The sequence below is a fragment of the Tenebrio molitor genome, chromosome 2 (assembly GCF_963966145.1).
Source record: "Tenebrio molitor chromosome 2, icTenMoli1.1, whole genome shotgun sequence".
NCBI classification, from domain to species: Eukaryota; Metazoa; Arthropoda; class Insecta; order Coleoptera; family Tenebrionidae; genus Tenebrio; species Tenebrio molitor.
In genome coordinates this window covers 15,283,115-15,306,435 of record NC_091047.1, presented here as the reverse complement: position 1 = coordinate 15,306,435, position 23,321 = coordinate 15,283,115, and the positions used below count along the sequence as shown (strand labels likewise).

The window sequence follows — 23,321 nt, the reverse complement described above, 5'->3', positions numbered from 1 at the left end:
ACGGTTCGGTACATTTTCTAACAATCTGGATCTGGATTTGAGTGACATCAGTATAATCCAGTTTCTTTAATGTCCACGAAATGAAAAATGAAGAAATGATTCGTATGTAATACTGACTGGGCAGATTACTGTTGACTTCGCTTTGAGGACTTCCAGCTTCCAGAATATGATTCTTGAAAATATTCGATGGTAGAGGGTATACTGGTAAAATAGCTGATAGTGATAGTAGTGATATCTATCCACTTTACTATGTTCACGAACAACATTCATCAAGTCAATAGGTACTGAATAAACTTGTATAAAAATAGTAGTGTCCGCGACAATGGTAGGATAAAACATAGTAAAAAATTAATTTTGCTCTTGCAACTGATAAGCATTACGACTATTGTTTTATTGCCTCTTATTTGTTGGTGTACTATTGGGATTGGGAGCATAAAAAGTGGAACATCAAATTTCTGTCAGTTTTGAAAAATTCGATGTAGTTCAAGCTAGAGTGGTATATAATATACTAATATACCGGGACATTTTTTTTAACTCTGAACCAAAGTTCTGAACATAGTCCACACTTATTCCCTATGTTCAATTTTAAAAAACACAGATTAATGCATTGTGATGTGAGTTGCTATGCAACCAACTATACCGAACACCTGAGATTCTGAAATAATGTTAAAAATTGTTCCGATTGATGGAATTGGTCTGTCGTGTGTTGCATTGGAAATGTCACGCACATTTCTAATGCTCTGATTGGCATAGAATAACTGCATTATGTGTATTTCTTCTTCAAACAACTTGACCATTTTGTTAAAGTGTCAAGTACTTATTTTCGTTGCCTTGGTTACGTGATTCTGATTACCGTCGTCCGCGCCGATAATAACAAGTCGTGCCATTCGATGTGAAATGGCCACCAGAGGCACTTGGATCAGTTGGATCGCGAATGAATGGAAACTGTAATAACTACGGAAGGTTTACAACTAGAATAAATGTCAACCATTAATTCGTCATTAATTATCAAAATAACAATAAATACAATAAGAACTTCAATCATAATCGGTGCAAATCATTTTGTAATATTAATTTGTGTTCGCGAGAAACAGCTAGACATAAAAAGGGTTTGAAACTCGAATAAGTATCAATTGTCATTGATTGTCAAAATAACAAATACAATAAGAACTTCAATGACAATAATGCAAATCATTTTGTGATATCAATTTGTATTCGCTAGAAACAGCTAGACATTTAAATTTTGACAATTTGAATAAATTTTTCCTTCTGTAATTTCTGTAATACTATTACAGTTTCCCATAACGCGCGAGGTGGTGACATCTACCGATATTTTGACTTTTTTCCGGACGCAGAGTTTTGAGCGATTGGCACGACTTGCTATTACGATCAGCGCAGACGACGTTGATTACATACATGCATTGACCTGTGTTTTTTAAAAGTAAAACTGAACATAGCGAATAAGTATGGGCTATGTTCAATGTTAACAAAAATGTCCCGGTATATAATATACTAATTTTAGTTCAAGCTTTATTGTTATTTTGCCTTTGATTATTGTCATAGAAATTTGACACTATTCTAACTGATAGTTTAAAATAGTAAAGTCGACTCAAATTGCAAAAACCACTTGTCATTTGCAACAGCATTTTTTCAATATTTTTGAACCAAATAAAGGCACAAAGGGACCTGAAAATCAAAGTTTGCATTGAATATTATCCATATAAGTATAGTTTTAAAGTAATTTCAAACGAATAATGAATCTATACGCTGACACTCACTGCATACGGAGATCTGCATATCAGAGATCCGCATATCAAATATCGCGCGTTCAAATGAAATTCTGGGCTAGGGAGGCGTTGGAAACCGTCAATTGTTGTGCTTTTTAAAATTTAAAGCGGTAATTAATTGGAGCATGTTGACAGCTAACCAGTCAAAAAAATCTTTCTTCTTTTCTTTTTCTTTCTTTGCAATGTTTTACATTAGAAATAAAGCGATTTTTTGCGACCTTACCAGGTAAGTTGGTAACATTGGTATACTCCGCACTCTGGTAGATTGCAGGTTTTTTGACAGAAGACAGACACAGAAACCGGTTTGGCGGGAATTAATCTGCAGGGATACAATGGTTTTCTACATAACGTGAAACAATTGAGATGGAGAGTTTAGTATTTTTCACTGCTTTATGTTTTGGAACTAGAATTTAAAAACGTGCAATCTATCACCGTACGGAGTATACATGTTACTTGAACGTTTTGGCGAAATGAGGTAAGGGGAAGCGTCTGTGACGTCATCATTTTGCATCATTAATGATACCACATCTTACTACGCTTGGAGTGTGGTTCTGCTTGGTAAGATTCGAAAGGACGTACTAATAAGTGAGGTTGTATGGGTTGTTATTATGAAAAAAAAAAAGACGTATTGACCACTTTTTAGTTTTATAATGAGTGATGATGGTGAAATCGTGGAAGTAGCCCTCAATTATCGAGGCGAAGATGTTCCGGTTACACTATCGTACCAACATGCATTAAATTTATTAAACGGAATTGCCTCTATTGGAATCTTGTAGTGATGTTCTCTTAATTTAACTGCATACATAATTTTTATTTTCTACATTTCGTGGAGAAGATGGATTATTAAAACTGTATTACCAAAAAATAAATTATTACAAATCATTACCAATTCAAGATTATCCATTGATTCTGCAAACGAGTACGGATTAATCAGGTTATGTTTACAATTTGTCAAAAGCAAAGCACGGAAATGACATGTCTTACCAATCTAAACTTACCATTACGTTTTTGCGATTTGGGTTACCAAAAAAATAGCGGAGTGGGGGAGTTACCACATAAAACCTTACCCTTACCTATGGTAAGCTCGCAAAAATTCGCTTATAGAATAACGTAACGATTCCTATTCTCGAAGCAAATATGTGTCTAAGGGCACCCTTTGCTGAAAACCACGGCCTCCTAGATTCATAAGAGACTCGTCTCTTATCCGGCCTGCCGCATTCGTAGTTCTAAGCATTATTTTTGTTTTATAGGGTGCGCCACAATACGGGGCTTATGTGTTGTACTGGTTGCCTGCCTTGCAGGAAATTATTGTTTTATAGAGGTGTTTTCAACATTTTTCAACAGTTTTAACGCACACATACATCTGACACTTTTTCAAAATCTCAAATCAAAAACATTTTTTATGAACGGTAGATTTAATTTCAACAAATTTCTTTTTTATTATTTTTTGTTATTCGTCTGTGAGTGCAAGTTACAAAAATTTACAATGACAGGAAGTTCTAATTTTAAAATAAATGTCTCACTCACATTTTACCATGAACAGGACAATGAATTAGTGGATTTCCCGAAAGATATGAGGCCAAGATATTCTTCAAAACAAAATTTATATTTTCCTTTGAAATGTTTGGTAGAATTTCTACTATTATTGAAATTATTGTAAATTGTATAGTTTGCGAACGAGAAATTGGAATTTAAGTTTCTTCACTTGCAATGGGTTTAGGGTAGATTGTAAAGATTATAATATTGCTAGTTACTAAAAAGGGATGCCGAATATCGGCAAAATGCAGATTGTTTGTCCCTCCTGGAATGAACTGCTCATAGTCGTAAATCTTCATTATTATCTATAATGTTTAACCTACCCAAAACCCATTGCAAGATGCAAGTGAAGAAGCTAAAATTCCAATTTCTCATTCCCAAATATACTAGACCCACAAATTGATCTTTGGGGTAACTTAGCTTTCCTCTATCTTAGTAATAAATTAATTCCAGTAACGGGATTTTCTTTTTCGAATTTGAATCTTGTAAATGTGACAAGCAATAATCACATCCATGGATTGCCTTCGTTATTTTCATAATTAAGTAGCCACATAAAAAAGCTGTTGCCGCCGTCTCAATTTGAAAATTGGTAGGTACTTGGCAAATAACTAAAAGAAGACAATTTTTCTAGTTTTTCCAGAGAACTATCTTGCAAGGTGACTGAAATATTTACATTGGTCCTTAAATTTTGGAATCTTGGTAAAATTTTACTACTTGCATATTCTGCGGCACTCATGATATGATCTCTCAGTTCTGTCTTCGAGTGTCTTCCATGCCGCATTTAAAGTGATATCATTGGGTAGATTATGATAAGAAGTGTTAACTTTATGTCGTGAACTAATACAACATTTTTTCTTTGTTTGTGGCATTTTTTAAAGTTTCAACTGCACTTAGTTTTTCAAATTGACAATTTATTATATAAAATGTCATTATTCATACGTATTTTTAGTTGCATATACTAATATATGGATCACATTAAAGTCGCTAGATGGACATACTATACGGGGAATTTCATAGACAACACAGTAAACCTATAGAACGCAAACTCCCATAGCTTTTTGTGTCCCGACGCCATCTACTGGCTTGTGGTAGGTGCAAAATAAGACACAGCCAGCTGGATATCCTGGCTTTTTTATTTATTTTAATTTTCAAAATAATTTATTTATGAAATTAAAAGACTACATTTATTTTGAAGCTTTATTTTCAATTTTTTTCGATACATTTCCATTGCATTTTTATAAATTTTGATCTGGTGTTTCTTTTCCTCAATTGCGACAAACAGAGATTTATGGCTTCCTCACCTTCAAAATTTTGCTCTTTATTTTGACATCGAATTTTGCATGTAACGTTTTCGGTACATTGCAGCCCGAATTTTGGATTAACATTCTGGCTTTTTATAATTTTGATTATGCTCAGCTGTTCTTATTTTCTTTTTGAAACTTTCACAAGAATTTATATCTTCATTACTACATAAAACAGGATTTACACAATTTACTTATAGGGTCTTCAGTAGAAATATCGTAGATCAGTAGATCGGATGAAAATTCTATAAAAAATAGTTTTCAGTTAAAATATAATTATCAGTATTTTTTTACTATTACTGGAAGTAAGTCTGGACTGGAAAAGGAGGGAAGTTGTATTGAGTCGAGGGTACGGCCACATTCAGCAATCTATTGTTCGTGCCGAAGTATTTGCTGGTAAAATGAAGTCCACACACAGTGTAGCTGTTATACCTACACTTTAATAAGCTACAAAGTTGATAACTGCTTGTTACCCGTGTTTTTAATCCATTCCATAAAATGCCCAGGATATTTAATTGGATTTGAAAATCTATGGCGAGTTCCACATGGTTTAAATACCTTTGCACTCTGCAAATTCTCGGAACAGTAGATTTATTATTTATGACTTAATATGTCAAAATATATATTTTTTTTTCAATTTTGGCATAAGTTGCCGCGATTTTTATTTTTATTAGATGGCAGCGTCCCCTGACGGCTTGTGGTGGGTGCGTTTCCAAAAAAACCGATAAAATGCATAGGAGTTTGCGTTCTATAGGTTTACTGTGTTGTCTATGGGGAATTTTCAAAAACAGACATTTATCGAATGCGACAGGCCGGATAAGAGACGAGTCTCTTATGAATCTAGGAGGCCGTGCTGAAAACAAATATGTTCAATTTTCAATTATCTATGATTCAATTATGTCCCGGATGTCCAGATTTAAACCTAAACAAATGTCATTCGTGTCAAACGGCGGGAAATTCAAACTTTACACTGTTCTAAAAGGTTTAATTTTTCCAGCGCCTACTCAGCCCAGGATTTCATTTGAACGCGCGATAGTATTGTGCGCAAAAAGATTCCAGCAGAATATCTGTTTAATTGAAAATATTAATTTTTATATTTTTTTATGAAACAATGTAATGTTATACTTACTGGTATAAATGTTGGGGTTGGCAATAAATGTAACTGTCGGTTGGTATTGTTGATTCCTAGATTGTAGAGTAGAATCTGATAATCTGCTATTTAGGAATCTGCTAATGAATATCGGAATGATCTGAATGTTAGTAGAATAAGATAGAAGTGTGAATCGCGAAGGTTATGTTCCTGTTATGTTTTCTCGGCGTTTGGTGTTAGTTTTATAGTCGTAGAACTTGTAGTACTCGTAGTTGTGTAGTTGTGAATGCTAACGTTAACCGTTTGGGAATATCATTGATACAGGTTTGTGTAAAAAAATGTTCGAAGCTCAAGAAATAAATGCTGAACATAAAGACTTAATTCATGATGTGGCTTATGATTTCTACGGCCAAAGAATGGCCACTTGTTCCAGTGATCAGTACGTGAAGGTTATGAAAATTTCTTTTGTCACTTCTTGAGTTTATTTTTAAATAAAATACAGGTTTGGGATCAAAATATTGAAGGAAAGTGGACCTTAACATCAAGCTGGAAAGCCCATAGTGGATCAGTGTGGAAAGTTACTTGGGCTCATCCAGAATTTGGCCAGGTTTTGGCTACCTGTTCTTTTGATAGAACAGCAGCAGTCTGGGAAGAAATTGGTATTTATAAATTTTATTTTATTTGATTTATTTACGACATAAATGAACTTTTCAGTAGGGGAAACTCCTGGGCCAGGAGAGAGAGGCACAAGACATTGGGTGAGAAGAACAAATTTGGTAGATTCACGAACATCAGTTACTGATGTGAAATTTGGCCCAAGAACTCAAGGGTTACAGTTAGCAACTTGTTCAGCAGAAGGTATTATTAGGATTTATGAAGCACCAGATGTAATGAATCTCAGTCAGTGGACTTTGCAATATGAAGTTCAGTGTAAACTACCATGCAGTTGTCTAAGTTGGAACCCTAGCTTGTCAAAGTAAGATTTTATAAATCAATCAAAACATCATAGTAAAAGAATTTTTTACTAATAGAAATAAAAATCAAAATCAGGCATGAAAAATAAAAAACTGTCTTAGATCATTTCTTATTGGAAATGTTATTACTTATTACAATTAGGGCTAGTTTCATAAATAAACTTAAAGTCTACTTTATCTTAACGTGACTTTAATGGATTGTTTGAACAATATGTTTCTATGGTAAATGGTAAACTTTAATGTTAAAGTAACTTTCGGCTGATTATGAAATTGAGGGTTAGTATTTTATTAAGCACTAAATATTGTGTGTATCAGCTTTAGGGATGACATTTAATGTCTTCTCTGGTTGATGCTCTTAAGGACAGAAGATGAGTTCCTAACAGATTTTCTTTAGCTAAAGTGTTTCTAATAATGTTAAGGTGAAGTACTTACCACACAACTCAGAAAAATGTGGGGGTTGCTAAAATCTGATTCTTGTTTTATTTATTTTAATTATTAAAAGTAATGAGAATAGTTTTGTCTTGTTCCCAAACTAATAAAATTTGGAATGTGTTGGAGCTGCCACTGTAGAGGATCTCCAGCTGCTGTGTCGCAAAATTGTGAAATATTAATTCCAGTATGCAAGTTGATGGTAGTTAAAGTGGTCAACTTGGTTGATTGGTGTAACCAGTTAAAGGGTTTCACATGGTTAATAGTTAATTTGGTTGAGGTGATTTTAGTTAATTTCTTTGACCAGTTTTTTAGCTGCTTTAGCTTTTTAACCATTAGCTTAACCAGTCAAACCATATAGTGCTACTTTTTACATCTCCTCATGTTTATTTTTGTTCATCAATTAATTTTTTGTTTTAGAATGCATCCATTGATGCTTGCTGTAGGAAGTGACGATCCTAATCCAGCAAATGGTGTTAAGGTTTTCATCTATGTTTATAGTGAAAGCAGTCGAAGGTGGACAAAAATTGATGCTATTACAAATATCACAGATCCAGTACATGACATTTCCTTTTCTCCAAATTTGGGGCGAAGTTTTCATGTTTTAGCTGTTGCCACCAAAGACGTAAAGATTGTTAATTTAACTCATGTATAGTAAGTTTGTTTTTTATTTCTTAATGTGCAGTGTCAAATTTCTGCTTTTAGTGACAATCCCAACTTACAAAATGTTATTACAAAATTAGATGCGCAGACTGTTGCTCAGTTTGATGATCATGACTCAACTGTTTGGAGGGTTTGTTGGAATGTTACAGGAACAATTTTGGCTTCAAGTGGGGATGATGGTTGTGTTAGAATGTTTAAAAGTAAGCAGTAATATTTGTAGAATACTATTTATATATTTTTTATATACTTTCATGTAAATTTACATATACTTCTATAAATTACAGTGAATTATATAAATTCATGGAAACCAGTAGCTGTGTTGAGAGGTGATGGTTCGCAAGTACCAAATGATGGTCATCGTGCGTCAGTGACCTCGACAGTGGGACCATCAGTTACTACGTCACAAACTGCTAGATACATCAAACTCGGTACAATTACACAACCACGAGATGTACCCTGGCACTAGTCACTTTTGACTTTAATGACTAATTGACATTTTCTACATCCCATGTACAATTTTTTGTCAGAATTTTACGTGAATGTCAAAATCCTCAGTTTTTGTTCTATTAAGACAAAGTGAAAGTGTGTTCTATAACAGAAAAATTTCATTTTCAGAAGTATGTATTTTAAAATTTAATAAACATTCATTTTTTATTTGTAATTTTTATGTGATTCCCCAGTGGTGTGGTTATTAACATACAGTGTGGAAATTACTTATGGAATAAATTCAACTAGAGGTCGCCCAGACCGTTTTCATTAAATTTTTAAGTTTGAACGTTACTGAGATTTTTGTTATCCAAGAGTATACCTCTATAATTATCGCATATAATTTTTTTTGAATTTTGTTCTATTACGTCAGCTGCGAGCGTTTGCAAATACGTCATTATGGACAAATTTTCGAGTTATTTGAAAAATACGAACGATAGGAAAAATGAGGTATAGTTTAGTTATGCCATATTTTAAAACAATAACGCGTTTTTTGACAATTCCTTAGGTTTTTTATTGCTATACTGGGCAGGTTGCTGCGACGTACAATTGGAAACTGACTGCCTGAATAAAATTGCAATTTTTTCGAATGTTTGTTTTTGAGACTTATTTATTGTCATCGCAAATGCAGCTATAATTGGAAATTGACTTCTTTGAAAATTAAATGGTAAAATAGTACCTAAATATGTGAAATTTATACGTGGAATCAAAATTCTCTTATTGCGTTCGGTTCCAGTTAAAACTTCGTAATTAATAGCATTGCGATGCATAAACTTGATGCGTATTCTTGTTCCATAGACTAATGCTTCCTTTGTATTTAAGTTACTGATCAGTAAAACGTGCAATTAACTTTCAATACTAACTTATGTGGTGGCAAACCACTAATAGTCAAAGAATTTTGTATTTCACTCCGAAGAGTTTTGTTTTATGAACAATCTAAATAAACTCCCTCTTGGAGTGGATTTCACTGCGGGGGGATTAAATCAATTACAAATCATCCACTCCGCATTCGCTCCAAATTCACTCCGCATTTACTCCGCTAATTTTTTACAGTGTACGAACGTAAACAATGAATGTTTTGATATTTGTAACACACAGGTGTCCCCGAAAAAGAAGATGAGTCCATAACTCCTTTATTTATAGGAGGATTTTAATTATTAATACACCAAATTAAATGGCTCTAAATAGGCTACAAAAAGCCTAAAAATAAATTCACATATACGTCCAACGGCTTCAGGGCTAAACAGTCAAAATATTTTTTTTCAAATGCGAACACATAATTTTTTTACACTTCTGATAGAGATTTTTATTCTAAAAAGAACAGTCTATCACAAGTGTACACTTACCTACCCAAAATACAAAAAAACTTAAAAAATACTAGAGCTCTCATGATCGATGACGCAGAAACCAAAATGCGTACCGAAGCGTCTGTACTATTCGAACTAAAAACATCGGTACCATTTTGTCACGCTTAACAGATTTGTGAGCTAATTTATGTTGATATTTATTTGGCGAGAAGCCGACAAGTCCTTAGATAATGTCGGACATTCTAATCCAAATCCTTGAACAGTGTAAAATGCAAATTTGCCACCACCCTGAAAATTTGAACTAAACGACGGACGTTTTTACGTTTCACTTATCAAAATTGGGCTCCGCCTTCGCGCAGCTTTTGTCAAGGTCATCGATCATGACAGTTGGCACAAGCTCTACTATGGTCGATGCTTAAACTGCGCTCTGTACGTGCAATCCCAAATGTTATTACATATTTGTCATTTGTTTTTCCATATAATATAAGTTAATTTCGTTACTTTATTACATTGTAACGCAATTAATTTTGATAGCTTCTCATGCTCGTCGTTTGTTTCAAATTGTAGTGTTTTTTTTTTCTTATACCTATGGGGTTACACATGTCATACATTGTTGTTTTCAGAATAAAAATCTCTATCAGAATTACTAAAAAAAAGTATGTCCGTATTTAAAATTTTTTTTTTGACAGTTTAACCTTGAAGCACTTTGGGTTTTACGTGAATTTAGTACGCCATTTTGTAGCTTATTCACAACCATTTAATTTTGGCCGAAACTAACTCGGTCAAACAGGCAACAACGCTGTAGGTCTATTCTCCGTTACTGAAAACACAAATACGAAAGTAAGATTCTGAAGCAAAAACCAATTTTGCGTTAAAATTTGATTAATAGTGACAGTTGTTTGACGTTTATTAGCTGATCTACTGGGTGATTCAAAATGGTTGTGGCCAAGTATGGGAACTATGTACGAAAATGTATGTGGCAACTGTGTGGGTAGGGTAGAGTTGACATTTCTTTGACAGTTCATAGGCGTGCAATTTTGAAAGTTGTCAAAAAACAATCAAATGCACGCTTATCAAATGTCATACAAATATTAACTCTACCCCATTCACACAGTTGCCGCATACATTTTCGTACATAGTTGCCATACTTGGCCACAATCATTTTGAATCACCCAATAACAAAGTCTGATACGAAAAATTTGACACTGTCAAAGTCATAGCCGCCCCTTATCTAGGTAATTGTTGATCGCACGGTATATCGAGTGTTCAATTGAAAAGTTCATCAAGTAGCCTTTGAATTTTTGATTTTTCACAACATTGTGGAGTACCATTCCGGACACGGAATCTTGGCCAACATTTTTAGACATTTCTAAAAAAAATATGATGATGATGATGATGTAACCCAATCATTAGTGTCATTAATACCTAAATGACTTTCAAGTTTTTCTTGTGACACTAAAAAAGCGAAGAAATATCATATTTTTCATATATAGCATTATCGAGTCAAAAGTTGGGTTATATTCAATAAAGGCCAGTTCACACATATTTGTCAGTTAAATTAAATGTCTTTTGTGGCCAAGATTCCGTATCCGGAATAGGGTAATTGTTCACTTTAAGTACTTCTGGAATTTTCGCGTTTTTTCTGGCTAGACGAACTCAGGGCGTCCTCCTAGATCGTTTCCCACCATTCAAACCTTGTGCAAATGCGTTTTTTTTCTCTCTTGTTGTGTTTCAAGGTCGCCTGAAGGTCGCGCCAATGTCTTAGTATATCTAGTGACTTTAAGTATAACAATGGTACAGCGTGATCAACAATGACTGAGTCTGTTGGCAATGAAACAACTGAAAAATATTGGTGTTTTTCTGCTTCGTAATTGGCACTGACCGGATGTTTTAACTTGACACGACATTAAAAAAAAATTAGGTTATGTCGGATATGTTTATGCTAATACAAAAATGATCCTTTGATGGTAAACGTCAAATTCGCCTGTCAACTCTGTCAAAGCTGACAACCGGAAATGCGTTTAGATTACAGTGGTACCAAAATCGTTCAAATTTTCATTGTTACCAACAGACTCAGTCATTCTTGATCACGTTGTATAACTAAAGGGTAAGGAAAATTCATTTGCACAAGGTTTGAATGGTGGGACACGATCTAGGAGCACGCCCTGAGGGTGTCCAGCCAGAAAAAACGCGAAAATTCCAGAAGTAGTTAAAGTGAACAATTACCCGGAATAGTACCTACAGTCCGTTTTTTTTAATAATCAATTGTCTGTCAAAATACAGAAAAAGACCAAACTGTATATTAAAAATCATTGACATTTGGTCTAGTTCTATCTCAGTTTCACCCTAGATTTGAGATTATTTGTGAGTTTATGACACGTGTTTAATTTAAATTGTCAATTCACTGTTTCGAATTTTCTGCCAACCTGACAACACTTTGACAATTGATTATAAAAAAAAATGGACTTAACCTATGTCTTAGAACATCAATGACAAAACCTCTTAATTTGACGAAAGTCGCAGCGATATGTAATCTGTAAATTTTAGGTTAGATGTGTTTTTTATGTTGAAAACATTAAATGCACACTAAAACATAATTGGCTATATTGCCGACAAGTCAATTGCAAAGATGTTCTTGGATAATCTACTGGCTTTAATTCCAACAGTGCTGTGACACATTTTGCGCGTTTTTTCAACAGAGAGATTAATTTGCTGACTCAGTTGTCGGATAGATGTTAAAGTTCAATTATTCCACAGAAAATAAAGACCAAAGAAGACATGATTCTTGTTTCGCTTTACTTTTTTTCATCAGAAAGTCATAGCCAACTTGATGAGATTTTCATTTGAACACTCGTTACATTTTTCGTTAGATTCCAAGGGGTCATTCACGAAACGCGGTAAGGCTCGATAAGACATTCCAAATTCAAAACCATCACAACTGATATTGTATTTGCCGTTTCGTTAACGATTTGCAAATTACTATCTGAGTTTCGTGAATGACCTCCTTAGTAAACATGACGTTATTGTATGAAAACGGAAAAGGTTGCAAAATAAGAATTTTCGTAAAATGTTTTTTTAGAAAAATAAAATTGACTTGTTAGAGTTTCTTTCATAAAAATTCTATGAGAAAAAATATTTGTATTATGCCAAACTTTTGGAACGCTCTGTATACATTTTAAATGTATCTAAAAATTGAAAGTATGTATAATTAAAGGAGTTGAGATCAGAGAATTAAAGGAAAACGATGTTCTTCCAGTCACAAGTAAAAAAGCTACATATCTTTTCGTGTTATTGAAAAAAAAGTCCGACCATTAGATATGCCTTATAAATACAATACAAATGTGATTTTGATGAGCATTTTTTTTACATATCCTGTATTTAATAAAAAGTGCTTTATTAAAAACATCTTGCTCTTATTTTTTTTATTTTAAAATACACTGACCGGCAAAAAAAACCGGCCACCCGAACTGTTTTCTTTTTAATCGTTAATAAATGCTTACATACTCATTACTTTAATTAGGAATTAGTATTAATTTAAAAAACCATTCATTATTGATTCAGAATAAATTTAATTTGAAAAAGTAACAAAAATAATAAAAATCAATAGGTAACACCATTGTTGTTCGTAGAACTCTTAGAAAACGTCAAACTTACTTCCAAAACATTTGACATAAGCCTATTTGATTTTTAGTTTCAACAATTGTTAACAAACGAAGTGTGTAGTAAACTGCTGAAAATTTGCAGTGGGAACATTCTAATGCTGAAGGATAATCTTGGCCATTGAAATAAAAACCCAAGGGTGTTAGAGTAAATTTAACATCTTAAAACATTGATAACAAAAAATAATATGGTTAACCCCCTATTAGCCCATCAGATTCTACGATTTTACCTCACTTTAAAAAAAAGTTCAGGGTGGCCGTTTTTTTTGCCGGTTAGTGTAGAATTGTGAGGTATTAGGTAGGGCTCAAGATGGTCCTAGTAAAGAGCAATTCTCCACGGACTATTGGGAGCAAAAAAAGTGGGACATCAACATCACTTTTAATGTGAAATGATCCTTATCTGTTTCTAACCCTACTTTAAATTGATTGACGTTATGACGTTGTCATTAAGTATTGCAGGTTGTAGGAAATGAGTGTAAGTAAGCACGTAGTGAATATTTATTTAATGTAAAGTCCCAATCAAAATCTACCTTTATCAAAAGAAGAGGACATTTGGAAAAGGAAAATAGGAGTATAATAGTTATTTATGTGACGCGCTTAGTAAATTAATCTTTACGGGCGCGCTGGATTTTGTGTGACGAGTGACGTAAGGAACGAGTCTCCATAAGCCAGTAAGTCTAGTAAAGATTAATTGCTAAGCGAGTTGCATACAAACTTTTATTGCCATTTTCAGCCTTTCAATTTCGTTTTTTAATTGTTATTTATGTTCATAAAAATTTTGTAATGAAAGGCGGTGGGGCAATAATTATACCTAGACCTACGTCGTCATGGTGTTGAGATAAACAACAAAAATATTGCTAGAAGTTTTGTGAAAATTGTTGCAAAAAGAAAGAAAAGAAAAAATGGCTTTAATGCCCGATGAAGACTTTGAAGGCGATTTTCTTGAAGTGCAAGAAAATAGCCACGGAATTATCAACGCTGCAAGTGCGGCTCTCTACTGATTCGATCTCAAGAGCGGGATGAAAATGACTTATGAAAACAGATCAAAAATCAAAATGCATTATTAACGTATGTAATTGCAACAATTGATAGTTAAATTTGTTTGTATTTATGATAAACTTTTTCAAAAATCATTTAATTAGTTTTGATTAATTATTTTTTGATGAGCAACGTAAATTATTACAGGTCTCTTCTACAAGCCTGTAAAATATTGCAGGGCTCTACTCGTAACTACTCATCACGACCACTGACCTCTATAACATGGACCGAGGATGCTATGTTTCAAAACTGAAGCAGAAAGTCGGCCATATTGCTAGTCTCAATTTTTAGTAACTTTCTTTTTCTCCAGTTAACTGAATTCTGTTCTGCTTTTCACTGACGTTTGACGTTGACAGGTGTGGTCGTGCTCATTGATGGAGACGATTTAAATATAACTCAACCATGTTTTTGTGACCAAATTTACAGAAATCACGAATAAAATCACAAATAAAAGAAATCAGGGAACTCAACAGAACGAGTGACAGAATGATGTCACTAAATCTGCTGCCAACAGTATTTTGGTGTAAAAGTAAAAGTTTCCAATGTGAGACTACAAAGATGGCCGACTTTGTAGCTTCACTTTTACTGTGGCAGGGACCACTGCACACGCAGTCCATGTTATAGGTCAGTGATCACGACCTGCTGTTCAAAAGTGTAATTTGAGTGATCCCAGCAGAGCGCTAGTGTACGGGCGCTTTTTGGGGATATTATTCATCTTAAGTTTTTGTCACCGAGAGTTTTTCTCGTTCAAATGACATTCGAATTTAAAATCAAAAATACAAAAATATAATTGTATTCAGTATTGTTTTAGAAAGAAAATATGAACTTACTGTACTCAATCTTAACTCTAAAATCATGTCTAAACATATTTTTTTTCATTTTTATTCTTTAGAAGCGCCCGTATTGTGGCGCCCTCATCGGCGAAAATTGGCTCTTTCTGGGAAACATTTTCGCAATGCTTTTTTAATGAAACGAACAGGTGCACAATTCTTGAATCGATGGAATTAATTCTCATTGGAAAAATAGGCAAATTTTCTCATGAGAAATGCAAAAGTGTATTCTGGACTTACGTCAGACGGATTGTTCCACTAGTAATCCGGAGAATTATTTCACCTAGTGTTTATCATGTGAAAATAATTTTTTCGCGAGAAATTCGACTGTCAAATGTGACACTTTTGTTAATACATAATTGTGTTTGTAAAAGAAAAAAATTGAAGAATTCATTGTAATCCAAATAATGGTTGCCCAAGCACAAAGTCTGTATCCGAAATTAGTCCCGTTTGATCCAAATTGTCAACATATTGCATTTTTAAATTCTCATATGAAATCATTTTCCAAATAGTTCAAGAATACATATAAGAGAACATTTTAAATTCCACTGCGAATTCATTTATGGGAAAATATTCTCAAACGAATATTTTCCAGTGATTTCAAGAATTGGGCCTCAGGCCGGTTTATTATACAGCAGGTCGTGCTACTCATTTACTTAGTTACTTTTACTATAGTGACTGTATGTTACTATTGTTACTACCACCATGGCCTGTTCAAAAGTGTAATTTGAGTGATCCCCGCAGAGCGCTAGTGTACGGGCGCTTTTTGAGGATATTATTCATCTTAAGTTTTTTTCACCGAGAGTTTTTCTCGTTCAAATGACATTCTAATTTAAAATTAAAAATACAAAAATACAATTGTAATCAGTATTGTTTTAGAAAGAAAATATGAATTTACTGTACTCAATCTTAACTCTAAAATCATGTCTAAACATATTTTGCCGCATTTTTATTCTTTAGAAGCGTCCGTACTGTGGCGCCCTCATTGGCGAAAATTGGCTCTTTCTCGGAAGCATTTTCGCAATGCTTTTTTAATGAAATGAACAGGCCGGTTATTATGCAGGAGGTCGTACAAATGCCTGTAAACTGTCATTTACTTAGAAGATGGAAATAATAGTATATTATGCACCGAGGGAGTGAAGTGGATGATTTTTACCCGAGGTGCAGTTTGTAGCCCGAGGGCGTAGCCTACAAAGCACTGAGGGTAAAAATCATTAACTCCCGAGGTCCATATACTATTTTTTTGTGCGACACTGTCAGAATTTGAGAATTTTCTCCTATGTGAATGGATTTTGATAAATGTCACTACTTGTCAAAACGAAACGTCAAGCTAATTTTAAAGATTTTCAGCGATTTGGAGCCTTTAAGGGGCTCGTCGAACAAAAAAACGTTGTATTTAACTCGTTCGTGTGTCAATTCGGCTTTTTACACAAGAACTTGTCAAATAAACTATTATTTTCCACGACCCAACGATTTTAATTGAAAAAAGCCAAAAATTTGTAAATTATCACTAACTGTTAACCTAAATTTAAATGTCATGTTGACAGTTAAAAATAATTTTTAACCTTGCGGCTTTTTCAATTAAAATTTTTGGATAGTGCAAATAATATCTATACTAAAATTGACCAATCAGAATCAAAGCCAGATTCGATCTGTATACTTTTTCATCACATTTGCCACGTAAAAAAGTTAAGGTTAGAATTTTGCTGTCAAGTCCACAAAAAATAAAATGTCATTAAGACAATTCGAATGTCAGAAATTTTTACTGTGTAAATCAGATCGTCTTAACAACCTATTTGATTGGTAACTAAGAAAATGAAATGGGCTAGTGCAAATTGTATCGGTTATACCACTAGTGAACCCAGCTTTAAATTTTTAACAAATGAATGCAGCCTTGAGAATTACTTCCAAATGGACTCACGTGTCTTTTTTGTGTTGTTGGAAACATTTTCTTCGATTTCTGCGTTAATTTCTTCTTCCGATTTGCTGCCAAATTGCCAAAGTTGGTTCATGGAATAGTCCTCCGAATAAAACTCGTAGTCCAAATTATGTAGACTATTTTTCAAACTAGTTTCACTCATTCAATTGTGCCTGGGAATCTCACTCGTGCTGACGCACTCGTGGATTCATTCCCAAGCACAATTGATAATTCGTGACCAGTTTGAAAAATAATCGACATAATTTGGACTACTCGTGGTATTACAAATGACTATTTCCCTCACAATATTTAAGCTAATCAAATCGCTTAAATTTTCAAAAATCATCCATTCAGAGCCAAATTAGGCGATAATTTGCGCGAGTGCATTTTCCGGTAATTCTTCTTAATAAAAACTTTGTGGTCCAAATACCGAATTTTATTTTTGCTTGCTACTTTTTCATAAAGATAACATTTTTGGGTAAATATTATTCGGAAAATAGTCCTCCTAATACACATGCACTCGGGATATTACTAATGACAATAATCAAAGGCAAAATGACATTAAAGCTTGAACTACATCGAATTTTTCAAAAGTAACAGAAATTTGATGTCCCACTTTTTATGCCTGCAATAGGACATACATATATTGATTTATGATAAGTAGGATAACACTTTGCACGCCGACCGTCCACTGTAAGTAAATGAGTAATTTTATGAGAAGCAGGAACTTTATTGGTCTCATATAATTTTATTTTTCTTCAAACGTCCGTAAATTATGACATTATCCTGCTGCATTGATAATGCTAAAGTGTCACTTCATTGTCATGGCATCTAACGAGCTGACGAGCGGCAGATAAAGTTATTATCTCCGCTGAGAGCGGCAGATAAATTTATTATCTCCGCTGAGGGCGTCCGTGAAGTTATTATCTCCGCTGATGAGCGGCAGTAAAGTAAACTAGCTAAATCATTTGAAATTCCTACCTGGTTTCTTAACATGTCTTAAATAATTTGTTATGAAGGTTTGAAGAAAAAATAGTATATGTTATTCGGAGTAAAAATGGTTTTATGTGCTTTGGCTGGTTTGTCCGCCTCACTGCGTTCGGCAGCCAATCTACCAGCCGCAGCACATAAAACTTCATTTTTGCTCCTCATAACATAATATACTATTTTTACATTTTTGAAGAAAAGACAGTAGGTTTTCTTCGAAGCAAAAGTGAGTTTTCGTCGGTTACGAAAAAAGGAAAATAGATACATATATAATTACAGTATTTTATTTATGAATTTTTTTCACATTGTAGGGAGAATACATTTTACCTACATTAAGATGCGCGAAAAGCGATAGAATCTTCAACGTCATTATTTTCGCATCATTTGCAACTGAAAGATATATTTTTTATTTTGAATATGTGCCCAACACATTAGACTTACGTTGAACATATAGTCTGGAACATTTTTGATTAAATATCCTGCAATAGATCTTGCTATAGGTTCATTGGCTAGGGGACCCTTTCCTCGTACTTTTTGAAAAGCAGCTAAAAAAATTGATAAACTATACAGGTTATTAAGACTCATTTACTGACCATTGGATGTTTTTTTTTTGGTGCAGGTTCCGTCTCCCATTCCCGCTGGATTCAAGCATATTTGGTGTCGTTGAAATTCTCGGTTGTTTGGTTTGGACATCATGGGCATTGCTGCTGACACACTAATATTCATTCTTCAAGATAATTTAATAACATTCTGATAATTTACCTGCTTCTTTTTAGTGGTCTTGGAATGGTACGTGTTGCTCCTGTTGTATAAGGACGTCGTGCGTTTGAAGCAGTATTTTGTTTACTTTCAGTAATCTGAAGTTTTGATGAGGTCGTTCTGTAAATGTAAGAGTAACGTTTGGTTGGATAAGTGTATTGAATTTTATACTTTCTAATTGTTGTTGAGGTTGGTGTAGAGTTCTCTTGAATCTTCCTGTTTATAACTATGGAATTAGTTTTGGAATAATGAGGTTTTGCTGAAGTTGGTTTAGATTGCAAGTGATCAATTTTCGATCGAGAAAGTCTAGTAACATTTTTAGACAGCAGTAAAGCTGGATTCGCAGTTTTGGCTCTTGTCTCAATCTGCTGCTTTGAGACTTTATTCAATAGAACGATACACTGGTTATAAAGCGTATGCTGAGATTTTGCCAGGGTTGCTGATTTTGGTTTAGATATAATTTTAATAGGGGATGACTCTGTTTTATTACGACTAACAGTAGGTGCAATGTGATCAGGATTAAATTGTTCGGTAACATGTTTATAAGTTAATATATTGTACATGCCACCTAACCTTCCATACGGATTTTTAGAGATTTCGGTTGTAATGGTATTTTGTTCAACTTGAAACAGATCACTCAGTTGTTGTATTAACTAAAAATAGAGTAACTCAGAATTTCAGCAGACTTATATTAGGTAATAGTTAACTTTCTTTTGAGTTTCGTTATTTAGAATTTTAAGGGGGTGCATTTGCACACATTTTCTACCCTTCTCGGTAATCCATGGGTGAACGAGAAGTTCTTTAGTAGAAATTCTTTTGGTTGGATCTGCTGTAAGAAGTTTTGTCAACATTGTTCGAAATTCTGGAGAGAGTGGAGCTATGGCTTGACGCTGAGATGCACCCAGTCCTTTGTTGATTTGCGCTACAAGTCTCTTTCGGCGTTCTTGAGATGATAATTGATTTTTCCGACCGCCAACAAAAGGAAGCTGTCCTACTACCATTCCATAAAAAATTATTCCCCTGTAAATAAACTCGTTTAAATATACTCTTAATTAAGTTGTTTGACGCATAAATTAATTTAGTTTACAAATGTTCGTTAAAATCAGTTTAGTTAAGCGAGACAAGAACAATGTAAAACTGTTTTAAAATACAAGGCACGTTTAATCGTTCAAAACGTGTCCGAGAAGCAACGGATTTTGATGATTGATTCACTAACAGACTCCAGAGATCGACTTCCGGTCCATACTCTTTGCCGGCAATGAAAAGCTCTGGGGCGGCGTACTCTGGGGAGCCACAATGTGTTCGGAGGGGATTTTCGTTGGTCCACACGTTGCTCAGCCCAAAATCAACAATTTTTATTTGGGTCTGTGTTGAATTCAGTATCACATTTTCCATTTTCAAATCTCTAGAAATAAAAAACGAAATTTGTTTGAATCATGAACCAGAAAAGCTATTGATTTTAATTAAGAGTATAATATTTAATATGAAGGAATGTGCTAATATTAAGTAGGTACTCTCCTACTGTTCCCGCCGAAATCACCTTACGCTAAATCACCAAATCGAACGAAATCATTGTTTATTCAGTCGGGTAAGTTGTATGATCTGTGGCTTCCATAAATAAAACTGGAATGACTTTGAAAGAAACTTTTGTAATTCTTTATGACAGAGGAGCTAGGATTAATTTTATAGGGAATACAAAACGAAACAAAACTTCAACAATATGCACTCAGACTGAACTCAATATTATGAAATTGTAATATACAGATGACAAATGTACAAACTTTGACGATTTTAACGTCGTGGTCGAAATTAATATTGCTTTGTTAAATCCGAGTACAGCATTAAGTATTTTGTACCACTTACTTAGCTTCGAGCTTGCCGATCGTATTATTCATTTTAAATATCTGAGTCCGAGACAGACAAAGGTTGCAATTAATCAATTTAATTTGTGTCTGGAACATTTCGCTTTTTACAGTATGTAGTTTCCATTAAAATTGAATTTATACGTTCTATTTTGCTATTGAAATGTCAAGCTACTTAACCAGTACAATGGCAAATACATGAAACATGAGTTAAGTATCATGTCTTGAGCTCCATTGAACGGAATCATATCACACATTCATTGTCCTCCGTGTAAAAGAATGGCTTGTAACTGCCTTATTACTTTAATTATGTACAGGTCTACATTGTATGCTGTTTATGTATATGTCTTACTGTCAACGCCGTAAACAATTATTTCTTTATTTCTTTTTTTAATGTCCACTTAGAAAGCTTAAAAAAATATTGTGCCTTATCACGTAGGCAAAATTGCATTTTCAATGGTCCAGTGCCTCTCGTCGACCCAATCTACGCCCTAAGTGGTCCCGGATGGCGGCAGCTTGAGGGAGCAGCTAGAGCTATTGCACTTGCAAAAGCCCACAATTGCACCCTCCATCACACTATTGATTTTAGACCGCTTCAGTTTGCCAATATATTCCTTGATGTGTAAAAAATGATCCCATAAAATTTCGATTAAAACCTATTATTTGTTGTAGTCTGCTTTATTTAATTGTTATGTAGTAACATTATTCTTAATAAATGCTTTGTTTGGCGTAACATTTTTGTTGAAATCTACACTTTGAAAGTTAGTTGACAGTAAATTTAAAAATAACCATTATACGACATTGTAGATAGTTCCAATTGTATTTTTAGAGATTCATGATTGATATGTTCAATACAACAATTTTTGAATTGTTATAATTCAAAATTTTTGGGTTTATTTTGTTATTTATTATTTTGATTACAAACAGGAGGTTATTTTTGTAATTTATCCTCAAGCAATTTACTGTTTTACATATTTAAGTAATAATAATTGATTGTTTTTTATTATAACAAATTATTATCGATTCTTATTATGATCCTTGCAGTTTTACTTTAAAACCACTTTAAACTTCCCTGACGACTGAATTAAGTGGCGTTTGGCAACCTATTAAAGCGACTAAGTATTTCGAGTGACAATTGTCACGGTGTAAGTGTCAATATATGTAGTTAGATTTCTAATTTTTTTGGTTTAGAGGTGAACACCTTTGTGGTATCATTTCTGTTCCCCGAATGGAAACAGGCATATACAGGTGTCCCTAAAAAAGAAGACGAGTCCATAACTCCTTTATTTATCCGAGGATTTTAATTATTCCTACACCAAATTAAATGGTTGCGAATAGGCTACAAAAGGGCCCAAGACTTCAAGGCTAAACTGACAAATTATTTATTTTTAAATACGAACACATAACGGGTGTTTTTTTAAATTTGGCGTCGAAGTAGACGTTGAACTGTCGATTGTGAACGCACTATACAGGTAACGAATCACGGATCCGCTGTTTAAATCTTACGCTTTTACACGAGTGGTGCGATTTCAATCGACTCTCCATCTTTATATAGAGTTAACGTTTGAGAAATGAATGTTAGAAGAAGAATGCAAAATATGCACAAACATCTTCTTGGTGCGAATAAGACGGTTATGGAGACGTCAGTGGCGTCGACCGAAGATGGAATGTATTAGAGGTACGCGCAAAATCGTTAATTACAAGTCTACATGACTGCAATCACATCTGTTCGCTGTGAACGGAGCAATCCGTTCGGAATAAATTCAGCTTTAAAGTTGGGAACATTGGTTGGGACCTGCCAATAAAGCTGTCCACTGTTGCAGTGACACGGTAATACATGGCCGAACATTCATCACGAATGGCGGAGGGGGCCCAAATGAAATGAGCAATAAATAAAATGCTGTAAAGTCCGTTGGTGGTCATCTATCAGCATGGCGCTGCGGTCGCGGCTACCCGGAATCGTCCGGAATCATCATCGTGTGTGTCCTCACATGGACTTGCCTCTCCTAAATTCCGGTACCTACGCGCGAACAACAAATCCTCCAGAATTTTTTATTTTTTTATTTTTCAAAATGTGTTGTAAAATTTAAAATTTTGGCAGATGGTGCTTGTAAATTCATTCTTCATGTAATATCTGTGCTCTGCAATTCGTAATAAATCATGTTAAGCGTCGATGTAAAGTCCTCGTCGAAAAATATTCAATTTTGACTTAAATTGTAATATCGTATTGTAATAATTCCATTATACCCTCTAATTTTATCTGGAGTAGAAGAGACAAAGAACGTTAATAGTTTAATAAAAAACATAATGATCAGTTAAATATAAAACATAAGGAAAGGTGAATGTGAAAAATGCGAAAAAGTAATGCCAAGCATCTGTTAACAAATTAGGCAGAATACTAAGTATACTTCTGCATTTTCTAAAATTCTGTCACCACTGGTTATACAAATATCCTAAGTAGAAAATTTATTTGGTTCTAAAATCGTTTTTTGAAAATAAAAAAATATTAGTAAATGATACACTAATATAATATAATGATAAATTATTATTTGCAAGGACTTCTAGCTTAATAAAAATTTGGCAGAGTGAATACAGTGTGGTGATAAAGTAAGGAACAAAATTTATAATTGCGTTATTTAATGTTTTCAAGCAAAACACTCGGGTAGGTCAATTTTATTTTTTAATTAGGCACCTT

At 33.9% G+C, this 23,321-nt stretch overlaps 2 protein-coding genes and 1 long non-coding RNA gene across 4 annotated transcripts in view; 1 reads left to right on the top strand and 2 right to left on the bottom strand.

Moving 5' to 3' along the window:
* Positions 1–1,194: 1,194 nt before the first annotated feature.
* On the bottom strand, positions 1,195–3,185 carry LOC138123051 (uncharacterized). Its single transcript, XR_011156691.1, has 2 exons — positions 2,674–3,185; positions 1,195–2,604 (listed from the first exon to the last, which is right to left on the bottom strand). It is a non-coding gene; the product is annotated as an uncharacterized lncRNA (long non-coding RNA).
* Positions 3,186–5,807: 2,622 nt separating this feature from the next.
* Nup44A (nuclear pore complex protein Nup44A) lies at positions 5,808–8,434 on the top strand. The gene is made up of 6 exons (XM_069037564.1): positions 5,808–6,163; positions 6,217–6,373; positions 6,429–6,690; positions 7,538–7,771; positions 7,823–7,980; positions 8,065–8,434. The coding sequence occupies exons 1-6, from the start codon at positions 6,053–6,055 to the stop codon at positions 8,244–8,246; spliced, it is 1,104 nt and encodes a 367-aa protein (XP_068893665.1). The 5' UTR covers positions 5,808–6,052; the 3' UTR covers positions 8,247–8,434.
* A 9,839-nt stretch (positions 8,435–18,273) lies between these two features.
* The window catches only part of LOC138124155 (uncharacterized), a 233,729-nt gene continuing 228,681 nt past the window's right edge, over positions 18,274–23,321 (bottom strand). Inside the window, exons 4-10 of one of the 2 annotated variants that reach the window (XR_011157033.1) lie at positions 19,981–20,169; positions 19,472–19,784; positions 18,936–19,417; positions 18,768–18,884; positions 18,599–18,709; positions 18,447–18,550; positions 18,274–18,395 (exon numbers count right to left, since the gene is read on the bottom strand). Coding sequence is in view for 1 of the 2 variants with exons in the window: in XM_069039091.1 (XP_068895192.1) it covers positions 18,375–18,395; positions 18,447–18,550; positions 18,599–18,720; positions 18,768–18,884; positions 18,936–19,417; positions 19,472–19,784; positions 19,981–20,169 (1,348 nt within the window). In the remaining variant the exon portion in view is untranslated. Of the gene's footprint in view, positions 18,396–18,446; positions 18,551–18,598; positions 18,721–18,767; positions 18,885–18,935; positions 19,418–19,471; positions 19,785–19,980; positions 20,170–23,321 lie in introns of both variants that reach the window. The other variant, XM_069039091.1, reaches the window with a different exon arrangement.

Excerpts from the sequence above, each read along its gene's own strand:
- Nup44A (XM_069037564.1), top strand. The coding sequence starts at position 6,053 with ATGTTCGAAGCTCAAGAAATAAATGCTGAACATAAAGACTTAATTCAT. Across the intron at positions 6,691-7,537 it reads TGGAACCCTAGCTTGTCAAA|AATGCATCCATTGATGCTTG; the intron begins GTAAGATTTTAT and ends TTTTTGTTTTAG. Across the intron at positions 7,981-8,064 it reads TTGTGTTAGAATGTTTAAAA|TGAATTATATAAATTCATGG; the intron begins GTAAGCAGTAAT and ends TATAAATTACAG.